We start from the raw sequence: 14,425 nt of genomic DNA on the forward strand, positions 1-14,425 counted from the left end.
ATGAAAATTAAAGCTCTTGTTTGAAGTCTTCAGAGATAGACCACCTTCTGTGGGTTGGCCCTACAAGGCTTTCACTTTCAAATTTGGGTTCACAATAGTCTGTTACTTAAGGATTCTTGTTGTCCAGGGACTAGTTAGCTGAATTATTAAGTTATTCAGCCAAGATCTGCATTATTAAAATGAGATAACAATAGTTTCATTTGAATTAATAAGGCACACATAATATTAGTATCTTTCTTTAAGAGATCAAAACACTTTCATCACAATTTAATTAAGGTTAGCCTGAGGGACCAGTGAATAAAATTTCCTCCACTTTACCCACTGGCAACTAAAGCAAGATGTCTTATCTATGATCTCAGTTGGTAAGGAACTGGATTGGCTTCTAGACTAGCATGTTCTACATTAAGGACCAGTAGCTCAACAAATAAGTGCAGCCCACAGATCGGTGTTTGGCATTTGCCTTTACTTTATAAAAATACACAACTTAAATACATATGACACTCTCTATACAAGACATAAACAGCTGTTAGATTTAACATTTCCCGTTAGTTCAACAGAAAGCAAGTATGTCAATTACTTCGTAAGAGCAAAGGGTTTCTTTAGAGACTGTGCATTCCCGGCCCAAGGGTAGACCACCCTGCAGGCCACTGATGCAGGAAGCTCACCCAAACTGTACAACTTTCCAGCGAGTCATTTCACCAACATGGCCTTTATTGCACTGTTTGTCAGACATAATCTAACTTACCCACACCACAAGTTTAAGCTTTCGTCTTCTCTAGAAATGCTTAATGGAAAAACCAACGTACAAACAGTATTAACTGTCTCTTACAATTGTGCTAAGTACCAATCATGAGAAATATGAACCCCTCTTCACTTTGTAAAACTTGCAGTGGAAGGTGGTTAGCTGTATTTCACGGCTAAATTCCTCTGCAAAAGTTTTACAAAAACGCTGGCAGACTCAGAGTGAGCTACATGGAGTGTGGTGGAGAGGGAGTGACATCCCAGGGCCCACTGAAATTGCTTATAGGACAGGCACTGTTCCTGTCAAAGTCAATGTGCGCACAGCCCTACCCTTTCGAACTTGAGACCGAAATACCTCCCTCCCCCTCGAGATTCTGTCATTGTTCTATGAGGAACAGCTACCTCATTACTGATTCAGAGCTTACAGGGGCTGCCCACTTACTCTGGCTTTCTTTCAGAAATTTAGCTGCCTTATCTGTGGCTCATTTAGCGAACAGTGAATTATGTACTAGTTTATCTGTATAAAGAAATATTTACCAGTTGAGAATTCATTGCAAAAAAAAAACTATACTAGAGTGAGTTTCCTGAGGTAAATGTGAGCCTTAAAGATGAGACTGCATCTACAGAGTTATAGCAATTTATCTTGGGTAGCACCACAACGCCCCCAAGTCTGGACTTTACTGGGCACACATTTATGTGAAGAAATGAAATGACAGTGCTGAAGTAAAAGAAATGTTGACAGTTGAGAATATCAATTCAAAAGGAGGCAGGAAAGAGGAACAGAGGAACGAAAGGAGGGTATATTTTAAAGTTCTTAGGTAGGTTGGACAATTAATTTCAAAAGCCTGCAGGTATTTCTAACAAGTTTTATAAGTGTTCATTTTTGGTGACTCAGATGCAGAAGAAATGGCTCTTCTTGAATAATAGCTGTTCGAACTTTTTCGAAAAACATGACTTTCTATAAAAATTTTTTAGCCATTGAAATTACTCTGCTAGTTATTACTCTCACTGATGTGTTGTGCAATCCTAACTGGCTGAAGAATTTTAATAAGGTTGAACTGCAAAGTACATATTTGCACCAAGAATTTAAATTAATGCACAGAGGTCTGTAAAATTTTGTATGAAGTTACTTTTCATTGCAGATCAGGCTTCATTACTTCTTGATATTCTACTCAAGGATTATGGAAATCAGGAAAATTCTAGGACTCTGAAGCTTAACTTTCTTTTACATAAATGAAGTAGTACATGGTCATCCTTAACATTAATAACCAAGGTGCTGGGAACTGAGTCTCAAGACCTACAAATCAAGATCAGGCCAAATTTCAACAAGTCACTCACTATATAAGGACATGAATGGAAGCACTAAAGAACTCTCTCTGCTCTCATTGCTCATCTGCACCATGCACCTTATTCAAGGTGGCCAACCTAGTGTTTGATAACAATGATGAAAACTGGCACCAGGTTTTACCCAGGGCCACATACTCAGTGACCTGTCATGCCAATTTGGGCTGACACCACCATGCACAGTCCCTCATAAATATGACCCTCCTAAGTCCTGCTGTAAGAACAGATCTATGTTTAATTACTTTAGGCATGATGAAGGCCTTAAGCAAGATTTAGGCCCCGAAGAACTTTGGGCTGGAGTTCTACAGGCCCAGAGCTAAACCCCACAAGAAATCATACTCGTATCTCAACTTATAGAAAAAAAAAAAAGCATTCAATATCACCGAGATGAAAATTCATACTAGCAAACAATGCTCTGGTTTCCTGACGACCAGCTCAGTGCAGCGCAAGGGCAGCCACACGAAGCAAAGCTGCTCTGGAGCAGGGAAGAGCCCAGAAGGCTGCAGTGGGCTTGAATTAAACGGAAGCGGCTTTTCTTCTCCGGGGTAAGGTGAATGCTCCTTGGCGACCAATATGGAATAGCTGTTTAAAATTCACAGACAGTAGTGTTTTATATACTTTGAAGCCCCAATTGGTGCAGCCTGGTCACAGCTAAAAATCTGAGTAACATGAGAGTGATGGTGTGACGAGCCAAGCAGTGGCACTGGCTCTGTAAGCTCTGGAAGAAAGGCTGGTCCTCACACTTGCTCTTCATCCATCCCTTGGATACTGAGGAAGATACTACAGCAGGAGAATGTATTTCTCTATGTGAAATTAATTTTCATCATCTGTAGCTTAAAAATATTACTAATCAGAAATTTGTAACCCAAGCAAAAGTAACAGAGGTTCTTCTCACACAGGCCTTAAGATCTCTCTGTCCACCACCCAAAGGATCCATACTTGTCTCTGGTCAACCAGGCCCAGGTGAAGGCTGCACAGGAGGATGGAGGAGTCAAGAGCCGGAAGGCACGGATTCAAGAAAAGAGAAATGGCGGCAGATGTGGACAGGAAGAGAAGAGGGAAGAGAGAGGGAACTAACACTGATGAGGAAGTGAAGAGGAGGCCTGGCACCCCTGCCTTTCCCACCTGCTGTGATGCAGAACGTGATGTAGAAACAAAGAAGGCACAAGCCTCATATGGAGGCTCTCCTAGGGCATCAAACATGCCCGAGCCAGGCCGGCCGTGCCCTCTAGGCATGTGTGCTCAATCTAGTGTGACCTGCAGGCACTACTGTCTTGGAGTCTGACTCCTGATTCCTAGGCGATGATGCTCCCTAGAGCTACCAGCACCCACTTCCATGGCCAGCGAGAGGCCTCAGATTCAGGGCCAGGACTAGCAGCAGCCAGTGTACCAGAACTTGCGGCCGCCATCACTGTCTTTGCTCTCTTAGGACTGGCTGGTCTCTCCCCCTGGTGGCTGGAGAAGGGGAACAGAGTGAATGTCACAAAAGGGCTGCTCAGTTCAGAATTGTATCACCTCGTTTCACTTCCAAAGGGCTGCCAAGAGTTCATTAACTATAGATTGATGCTTATAATACTACCAAAGAAACTCACTGTAAAAGGGGCAACTTGCTTGTGAGGTCACCACACTTTCGGGGATTCTGCTATGTCTGCTTCCATTTTTGTTTTCTTCTCTGATGATGAATGTTTTTAAAAAGAAAAAGTGAAAGGATCCTCCTATCCTCCTTCCAGAAACCTCATGGACTTTCCTGAGCAAAGTGCCTAAGGGATGCTACACTGACAGAGCTAACAAACTCATGAGAAAAATCTCTTACATCATTCAGAAGTAGGAAATGAACGGTAGTGTATAAGTGGCGCTTGGTTCTCTTCACTTCATCTCTGCAAAATGTCTATGGCATGGTAACAGGCACCCGAATTACTGATTTACAAATGACAGCACATGAGTGAAGACAGCTGTAAGATTCTGTGGAGGAAAAACCCATGTTGGCTACTTTACCTCTAGGGAAAGTCTGTTTGGACTCGAGGCCCACACTTGTCTTTTTTTTTCTACTTTCTATTTGATGTTTTTCAGGAGGGCTGTTCGGGCATTCACAACGGCTTTGAAGGCATCTTCACTACCAGGTGCTACACACTTGTCAGGGTGAAGCAGCACAGCAAGTTTCCGATATGCTTTGTTGACTTCATCTCTACAAGGAAAAGCAAAGCTCTATGTCAGTATCGAGGTCAGCCCCCACCCTCCACCCACTGCATTTTAGCTGTTTGGATATCATAATATCTCTTACAGTAAGCATATCCCAAATAAATGTTACCCTTTCTCAAAGGCGGGACTAAAGGACTAGGAAACAAACAATGCACAAATAATATGTAACATTCAAGTAGACAAATACACAACGCAAAGTGAGTATACAAACAAACATGATCAGATGAAAATAGTACTCGGCACTTCACAGGCACTCGGCATTTGCGGACGGAAGCAATGAGGACAGGGGCCATCAGGGCAGGCCCCCTGGAGGAGGGTTCTGGAAGAAGGTTGGGTTCAGGGATTGACACAGTGGTGGGGAATACAGAGCAGCAGGGAGAAAACCGGCAGAGGCCAGGAAGGGAGCCCGCATGCAGTTCCAGGAGGAAACTGCACTGGGAAGTAACAAGAAACAAAGTTGGCCAGGGAGCAGGGGTCAGTAAGTGAAGGGCCTTGAAGGCAAAACAACAAAAAAGTTGGATTTTTAACAGTAGGTGTTTCATGACAAAATGGTGCTGGGAAAGCTGTTTTTGGAAGTTAGGAGACAGGTAGGAGGTTGTTACAATAACCCAAGCATGAATACAAGGGTTTAGATTAAGGTGTTTGTGGAAGCCAACAAGGGAAGGCAAAAGAGATAACAGAAACAAAGTCCTGGCAGAAGCAGATGATGAGCTGGGTATAGGGGTGGAGAAGACTGAAATGAGGGCTGAAATGAGTTCCAGGGTCATGGGGAATCTAAGGCCTCGGGGAAGATGGTGGCACCACTGACCAAGAAAGAGCCAATGGAAAGGGGTACCTGAGAGTTACAGTGAGCTCCCTGAGACCAAAGAAGAAACAAGAGAGGATTTAACGTTATCTAGAGAGGAAAGGAGCAGTACGATCAGTGTTTCACCAAAGACCAGGAAGCCCCAGGAGAGACCTCTAAGGAGCAGGGACTGCTGGGGTGGGGGCTGGAGACCACCTGGCCCTGCAATTCTCCCCGCTCTTCATATCCTCAGGTGTCAGGTCTCTGAGAGGCTTTCAAGTGCCCAGCCACTCCCCTGGTCAGAGTCTGGCTCTGTCTCTACCAGATGGTTTTATTTCCCACTTCCCTTTTGAATTCCTTTTGTAATTCAAGGTTCTTGTTAACTTATAAGCCTGGATTTGGTGCTTCCCCAAATCTCCTTTATTCTTTATCAGAAGGACTTCTAGTCTAGCTCTCCAAATCAGGGAGATGGTCTTTGATATCTTGGATGTGATATCTGATCATGTTTGTTTGTATACTCACTTTGCATTGTATATTTTTCTACTTGAATGTTACATATTATTTGTGCATATGTGATATCTTACGTGTCAGCTTGGGGAGACTGAGGTCATAGGGCTATGTTAACAGCTGTCCATGTCATAGGCATACATTCTAAGGCTTTTTCTGCTTTCTGATCTTAGAGGAGTCCTTCTGAATTTTCTTGTTTTACCTTTCATGTAGCTTTTCTACATAGATAATTTCGATATTAGCTAATAAGAATCACATTCTCCCTAAGACTCTCTGTCCTTGAGGCAGTAACAGCATCCTCTCTCTTTCCCATGAGTGAGTCTTGGGTTGGGCCCCTCTAGCCACGCTGCTTCCCGAGGAAACATGTCCATATGGGGTTAGTGGTTAGGCCTGATACCTTTCAAGAATTCTGGATAGCAGGAGAAACTTTCAAGGAAAATTTTAGAGAAACAAGACTGAGTCAGGTGTGTAAAAAATACATTAATTCTACTGAAGAAGATTTTTCTTAAAGTTCAAGAATAGTAAACATAGCACTGAACAAACATTAAAACTCTCTATAACTTAAAAAAAAATGTTTTTAGGGAATTCCCCGGTGGTCTAGTGGTTAAGACTCCATGCTTCCATTGCAGGGGGCACAGGTTCGATCCCTGGTCGGGGAACTAAGATCTCGCATGCCACACGGCACGGCCAAAAAATAAAATAAAGGTGTATTTAAAAGATAAAATGAAATAAATGTTTTTAGGTTTTGCCCAAACGTGCTCATGCCATACAAATTAGTTTGATAGACCCAGAGGAACAAAGGTAAGAAAAGAACATGTTATATTGGCTAAGGATATGGAAATTATGGAGGCCCTGTAAATTTTGGGAGATTCCAGTTAACCACAATGAATAAGTAAGAAACCAAAAGTTTCTTTTTCCCTAATGATTATTGTTCTAAGTTAATTAGTAAGTAATAGTTTCTTAGTTATAGAGCCAATATCCCTTGGAGATGAAATGGAAGAATTTAGGATGTGACTGTGGAAGTCTAAAAGGACATTTAAAAGCCACCAATTAATTTTGTGCTATGAGGTCATCTGAATTCCTTCAGGTGTTTAACAGCTCCTCAGTAATGCCTGGCAAGTCCAGGGAGACCAATAACTGTCTCCCTTTTCCCGTTCCCTCTTTCCTTCTGGACTCAAAGGTATGCTATGAGACCAAAATGGAGGAGATACTTAATGCTGTTGACGCTGACAAGGCGATTTCAAGAGCCACTTTTTCTTTTGTGGGAATCAAGGTGAAAAAGTAGAAAGGGGAGGAAAGCTACAGTGCAAAATAAAAATGTCGGGCTTCCTTGGTGGCGCAGTGGTTGAGAGTCTGCCTGCCGATGCAGTGGACGCGAGTTCGTGCTCCGGTCTGGGAGGATCCCACGTGCTGCGGAGCGGCTGCGCCCGTGAGCTATGGCCGCTGAGCCTGCGCGTCCGGAGCCTGTGCTCCGCAGCGGGAGAGGCCACAACAAGGATGAGGCCCGCGTACCGCAAAAAAAAAAAAAAAAAAATGTCTGAGAACTCTAATAATACGTATAGTAACAGTATTATTATAGCATTAAAAGTTATATAACAATTGAGAGTTGTTAAGAGAGTAGATTCCAAGAGTTCTAATCACAAGGAAAAAACATTTTTTTTGGTACCGATATGAGATGGCAGATGGTAATTAAACTTACTGTGGTCATCATTTCACAATATATGTAAGTCAAATCATTATGCTGTACACCTTAAACTCATACAGTACTGTATATCATTTATATTTCAATAAAACTGGGGGGAAAAGTTATATAATCATGCTGGATAATGATTTATTCTTTCACAAAGAGTAGCGATTGTATTGCCTTTTCTCCCAAATAATTATTTTGTTTTTTGTTTTTTGTTTTTTTACACAGCCCTCTCTCTGTTGTGGCCTCTCCCGTTGCGGAGCACAGGCTCCGGACGCGCAGGCTCAGCGGCCATGGCTCACGGGCCTAGCCGCTCCGCGGCATGTGGGATCTTCCTGGACCGGGGCACGAACCCGTGTCCCCTGCATCGGCAGGCGGCCTCTCAACCACTGCACCACCAGGGAAGCCTCCAAATAATTATTTTGGATAAAATAAAATAATTTAATATCAACACACACAGACGAGGAACTAGCAGGATTTTTGACAGAGATAGAAAGAGACAGAGACAGGCAGACACACAGTGCTCAGGGTCAAGAACCAATTCTACCACTAACTCCTGAGGTCCTTGACTCTGTTTTTAGTCTCAATGAGTCCCAGTTTTCCCACCTATGAAATGAAATGTTTGGACAGGTTGATTGCTAACACTTTCCTTCTCTAAAATTCTATGATTTAAGAATTCTCTTTTTTTTTTCTTTTGAGGTTACATTAGCTTCAAGGCTCTTAGTCAACAAAAGCAGAGCATATAATTTCAGAAGGTACTTATATAATATACAAACCACATAGTTCCCACAGTAAGCAGTTGTGCCCTCTGTTTTCTCCCTTTGGTATTCACTTAATTCAGTGAAGGAGCATTATTAAGTAATCTAAGATATTTCCACACATCTTCATATTTCTAGCCAATTACAAGAAGATATCACACTATAATTCTGATGATTGAGTCTTTTTCTATAACAGAAGGCAGCACTAATATCTGAGAGCACTGCTTACCTTGAGGCCCCAGGTTTGACTCCCAACATGTCCCAACTATCTTTACTATTTCGAATTCTGCGAATGCTGTCTGCTTGTTCTTTGGTGAAACTAGCACTGCTATTTGTGATAGGACGTTTCCCGCCGTTTTCACATAAATCAACTATGGATACATAAAAGGTCTGCAAAAAGAAAACACATCCCAGAGGAGAACTGATTTTGAGAAAATAGGAATTCCTTCTAACCATCAACTTAAAGAATTTTAATATATTCCAGTAACTTAAAATTCACAATAAAGCAAACGTACTTTGGAAGATGTTTTTCTTTCATACTATACATACATATATGTGTATATATATATATATTTAAGCACACAGTAAGGATAAGGAATAAAATTTCAATGGCTTATAATCCTACTCTCAGATAACCACACTTGAAATTAAAAACTAGTACATGAATATTGTTAGAAAAATTCAAATAGTAGGAAAAAGTGTAAAATGAAAACTGTTTCCCTACCCCTCAAGTTCCTCTCCTTGAGGTAACCATTGTTAATATATTATTTCAGTATCCTTCCAGAATAATTTTCTATCAGTACCCAGTCCATACACACATCCAAACCCTAAGCATTTACATAAAAGAGAGCAAACTAAACACACTGCATTTTTTTTTCACATAATAATAAATCTTGGAACCTTTCTCTAGCTGCATATAGACACTTTCTTCCTTCTTTCGTTTAGGTTTTTTCTTTTACATCTTTATTGGAGTATAATTGCTTTACAATGTTGTGTTAGTCTCTGCTGTATAATAAAGTGAATCAGCTATATGTATACATATATCCCCATATCCCCTCCCTCTTGCGTCTCCCTTCCACTCTCCCTGTCCCACCCCTCTAGGTGGTCACCAAGCACCGAGCTGATATCCCTGTGCTATGCGGCTGCCTCCCACTAGCTATCTATTTTACATTTGGTAGTGTATATATGTCAATGCCACTCTCTCACCTCGTCCCAGCTTACCCTCCCCTCCCCAATTCCTCCTTTTAAATGACGGTTCAGTATTCTACTGTGTGACTATACCATAATTTATTTAACCAACTCCCTATTCTTGGACAGGTCAATTGTTTCTAGGTTTTTTCATAAACACTGCTTTAGTGAATATTTTTTTATGTGTATATATCTCTGCACACTTGTGGGAATACTGCTTTGGGATAAATTCCTAAAAGAATAACTACTGAATAAAAGTGTATGTGGGGCTTCCCTGGTGGCGCAGTGGTTGAGAGTCCGCCTGCCGATGCAGGGGACGCGGGTTCGTGCCCCGGTCTGGGAGGATCCCACATGCCGCGGAGCGGCTGGGCCCGTGAGCCATGGCCGCTGGGCCTGCGCGTCCGGAGCCTGTCCTCCGCAACGGGAGAGGCCGCAGCAGTGAGAGGCCCGCGTAACGCATAAAAAAAAAAAAAAAAAAAAGTGTATGTGCATTTTACTTTTTGATTTTGACAACTTTCATACAAAAAGGTTATACCAGTTTATACTCCCATCACTGTGTATGGGAGTGCCTATTTTCCCACACTCTTGTCAACACTGGGCATTATCATACATCTTCACTTTTGCCAAGCTGATGTGTATCTCACAGTTTTTATTTCATTTCTTTAATTATACGTGAAATTGAGTATCTTTTCACTTGCTTATCAGTCTTTTCTTGTTCTGTAAACTGTTCATATTCTTTTCCTATTTTTATAATGTTTTTCAAAGTGAAAACTATTTTTGATCCTGCTCATATTTCATGCTCTATGCACTATTATTGTTGTTGAATAACTTCACACAAAAGACTAATTTAATACACTATGGCTGCTTTTAAATTGACTTATCTCCTCATCCCTCCATTTCTTTTTTAATCTCTTCCTCTTTTTTTTCCAGATATTTCTACAGTGCCTATTATCATCTAAAACTTTTATCCTTCTCTTTGACTCCTCTTTCTTATCTCCAGTATTAGCTAATCAATTTGGCAACCTAAACAAGAAGCCTTGACATGTGAAAAGGGGTGTCAAAGGAAAAGCCGTTAGATACCAAGACAAGAGAAGTGTTAACTTAGTTTTAGTCTATCTTAATACTGCTCTGTGTTAACAGTGTAAGATAAAACCAAGTTCCTTCCTGATATAAAGTGTCTATTAAATATATAGGAAACAAAGAAAGTATTGATTAAATTGAACCAGCAGGAATGCACTACTTCTAAGTACTTACAGAATAGTTTATTATACTCTGTTACCCTTTTTTTTTAAAGACTATCCATTAGTTCTACCCAAGATTAATCTAAAAAAATAAAAGCAACCTAAAAGGGATCATAGTTCACAAATGTTTGCTTGTGCTACGTATCAATAAGGTTTTCTTCTAGTCTGTAAGTTAACCTAAAATATAAACACTCACAGATTTCTGAGGGCACAAGCATTTACTCATAACACATAATGTTACAGAAGGCTAGCTGTGGTGATATAGAGAATGCTAGAACTGAAGTCAAAAGTCTGTTCAAATTCCTTGTCTGAGTGCCAGCCATGTTGGAGTAATGGGTACTGGACTGAACCTCCTGCCATAAACTACTATAAAAGTGAACAAATATATGAGGTAACTCTTTTCAGGTAGTGGACAACAGCAAGTGCAAGACTGCTCCTTGGTCTTCTACCTGGAGTCCATTTCCTGACCCTGTCACAGAAAGCCAGAGTCTGAGCAGGCACAAAGTCCCATTGAGCTAAGGAGGTAGAGGTGAGAGCTTGAGGATGCTGAAGTGGCTAGAATCTGTGGAGCAGGGCCTTGGATAGGAGGGAATTGTGCAGAGTTGGGCCCCAGAAGTCCATGTGAGGGTTCCCTACTAGTTTGTAGTTGAGGGCTAGGCTATAAATACATAGGATGAGATCACCTGAGGCTTATCAGATAATAGCTACTAAGGGGTTGAGAACAGAACTGGCTAGTGGTGGGAACTGACTACTAAGGGGAAGAGCCATCCTGGGGACACCAGAATTTGGCCTTGTTAGAGGAGAGAGACTGCCTTAACATCTCATTAATACCCCTAGCATCTAGCTGAGACACCACAGAAAGGCTTTGCCTTACGAGTTAGATTCATTCTAACAAAACCTAAAACCAAGAACGACAAGATCTGCAAGGGGGACAGAATTTGCAGGCTGAGTCCTGCCAAATTAGAAGGGCTTGGGAAACACTTTGGGTTTCCTTCAGATCCTTGCTATTAAAGCAAAAAGTCAAGCCTATACAAGTTCAATGTAATCTGCCTGAACTGCCTGCTGAAACAAAACCAACATTCTTCTGAGGCAAATAAACAAATCTAGAGTCTCTATAATGTATTGTCTACAATGTCTGGTGTTAAATCAAAAATCACTGCTCATACAAAGAAACAAAAATGTGATCCATAGTCAAGAAAAAAGCAGTCCATAGAAACTGAACCCAAGATGGTTCAGATATTGGACAAAGACTGTAAAGCTGCTATTATAACTATTTCAAAGAGATAAAGAAAAATATGTTCAAAATGAGTAAACAGAGAATCTCAGCAAAGAACTGGAACTACACAAAAGAACAAAATGCAAATTCTACAACTGAAAAGTAGTGAATTGAAAACTTCACTTGGTACATTTAACAGCAGATTGAAATCAGATCAATAGAGACAATGCAATCTGAAAAACAGAGGAAAATGGAAGAAAAATAAACAGTCTCAAGGACTATGGGAAAAAACAAAATGGCCTAATATATACATAATTGGAGTCCCAGAAGGAAAAGAGTGAAAATAGGGCCAAAAAAAATTGGAAGAAATAACGGTTTAAAAAAAAAATTCCCATATTTGATGAAAAACACCTGCTTACCAATCCAAGAAAATCAACAAACCCCAAGTAAGATAAATATAAAGAGAGCCACACCTAGGCACATAGCACAACTGCTGAAAATCAAAGATAATCTCTTGAAAGTAGCTGGAGGAAAAAAAGGACACAATATATATAAAGGAATAAGAGTAAGAGCAGGTGCTAACATCTCATGGGACACAACAGAGGCCAGAAGAGAATGAACCAGTGTCTTCAAAGTGCTGAAAGAAAGTTAATCTCTAACAGTTATTTATACCTCTTGGACAAATCACTACTACTCTTTGATGTCCTCACATCTGAAATGAGAATGATACCTGCCACACATTGTTAAGAGTCTCATATGAGTGAAGCATGTAAACTTCTCCAGAAGTTTAATTGGTTAATTTAATTTAAATGGTTAAGTATCATGATTGCATACATATAGGTACAAACTATGTACCTATATAGTCTATGTATTCAAAAGAATAGAAAAGTGGCAAACCAATATCAACTTATTTCGTCTTGAAATAGACGCTACTGATGCCCAATTCAGCCTGTCAGCCAAGGATAAAACCTGTCTTCTAGTAGAAGGGGTGACATCTTGTCAGAAGGAAATTCAGCACAAAAGATTAAATAAAATCCCACTTGATAATTAAGAACAACTCTTTATAGTATAGCTACATTATTTGAAATGCTAAAAATTCCCAAAATATCAGATATATTCATAAGAAAAAATGCATTATTCATGACACCACTTACTTTCAAATGTATCTATAATTAAGAGTTGACTGAACTTCCCTGGTGGCATAGTGGTTAAGAATCTGCCTGCCAGCCTTTCTCACCTTCTGAGATGGCCCACACTCTGTCTGTGGAGAGTGCTTCTCTCTAAATAAATCTACTTTAGGACTTCCCTGGTGGCGCAGTGGTTAAGAATATGCCTGCCAATGCAGGGGACATGGGTTCAATCCCTAGTGCGGGAATATCCCACATGCTGTGGAGCAACTAAGCCTGTGCGCCACAACTACTGAGCCTGCACTCTAGAACCTGCGACCCACAACTACTGAAGCCCGCACGCCCTAGAGCCCACGAGCCGCAATGACTGAGCCCACGTGCAGCAACTACTGAAGCCCATGTGCTCTAGGGCCCGCGTGCCACAACTACTGAACCCATGTGCTGCAACTACTGAAGCCTGCACACCTAGAGCCCATGCTCTGCAACAAGAGAAGCCACCACAATGAGAAGCCTGCGCACCGCAACGAAGAGTAACCCCCACTTGCTACAACTAGAGAAAGCCTGCGCACAGCAATGAAGGCCCAACGCAGTCCAAAAATAAATAAATAAATAAAATCCACTTCTTACCTAAAAAAAAAAGAATCTGCCTGCCAATGCAGGGGACATGGGTTTGAGCCCTGGTCCGGGAAGATCCCACATGCCATGAAGCAACTAAGCCCCTGTGAGCCTGTGCTCTAGAGCCCACAAGCCACAACTACTGAAGCCCGCATGCCTAGAGCCCGTGCTCCACAAGAGAAGCTACCGCAATAAGAAGCCCAAGCACCTCAAAGAGTAGTCCCCGCTCACCACAACTACAGAAAGCCCGCACGTAGCAACAAAGACCCAAAGCAGCCAAAAATTAATTCCTTTTTTTAAAAAGAAAAAAAAATTTTTTTAAAAAGGACTTGACTATAATTTGTTATTTAGGTAGTCTCCCCCCTTAAAATTATTCTAGATTATTAAATTCTAAAAAATGACCATCTATTCAGGTTGCCATGTTAGTCCATCCTTCTATTGCCTACGTGATCGGTGAGACCGAACTTTTACGTATGACTGGCTGGATTCTGCAATGATAGTCTCCTGGTCTCTAACTGTACCCCCAGGGGCTGCGATATAGGATTATATTGGCTATGGCAAGGCAATTTTGCCAAAGTAGTGCCTTCATTTGATTATGCATACACATGTAACCAAAGGTGGTTTTAAAGAAAATCTTTGTCCCATTTAAGTAAGTATATAATAAGTGTTGTTAAACTTGATGATCATCAGGATCACCTATAGAGATTTTTCAAAATACAGGTTCCAGGGACTTCCCTGGTGGTCCAGTGGTTAAGAATCCACCTTCCAATGCAGGGGATGCGGGTTCGATCCCTGGTTGGGGAACTAAGATCCCACAGGCCGCGGGTCAACTAAGCCTGTGCGCCGCAACTACTGAGCCTGTGTGCTGCAAACTACAGAGCCCACATGCACTAGAGCCCACACACCACAACTAGAGAGAAGCCTGTGCACCACAGTGTAGATCCCACACAGCGAAATAAATAAATAAACGAAACAAACAAATAAATAAATAAACAAAATACAGGTTCCTCAGCTCCAT

The 14,425-nt window shown here is 41.3% G+C and overlaps 1 protein-coding gene across 3 annotated transcripts in view; it reads right to left on the minus strand.

Moving 5' to 3' along the window:
* Window positions 1–442: 442 nt before the first annotated feature.
* Window positions 443–14,425, minus strand: part of DNAJC27 (DnaJ heat shock protein family (Hsp40) member C27) — a 40,564-nt gene continuing 26,581 nt past the window's right edge. Inside the window, exons 6-7 of one of the 3 annotated variants that reach the window (XM_032653585.1) lie at window positions 8,250–8,410; window positions 443–4,270 (exon numbers count right to left, since the gene is read on the minus strand). In XM_032653585.1, coding sequence (XP_032509476.1) covers window positions 4,138–4,270; window positions 8,250–8,410 — 294 coding nt within the window. In that variant the 3' untranslated portion in view covers window positions 443–4,137. The remainder of the gene's footprint in view (window positions 4,271–8,249; window positions 8,411–14,425) is intronic. The other 2 variants (XM_032653586.1, XM_032653587.1) reach the window with 2 other exon arrangements.

This window comes from Phocoena sinus, chromosome 13 (genome assembly GCF_008692025.1).
Source record: "Phocoena sinus isolate mPhoSin1 chromosome 13, mPhoSin1.pri, whole genome shotgun sequence".
NCBI lineage: Eukaryota > Metazoa > Chordata > Mammalia > Artiodactyla > Phocoenidae > Phocoena > Phocoena sinus.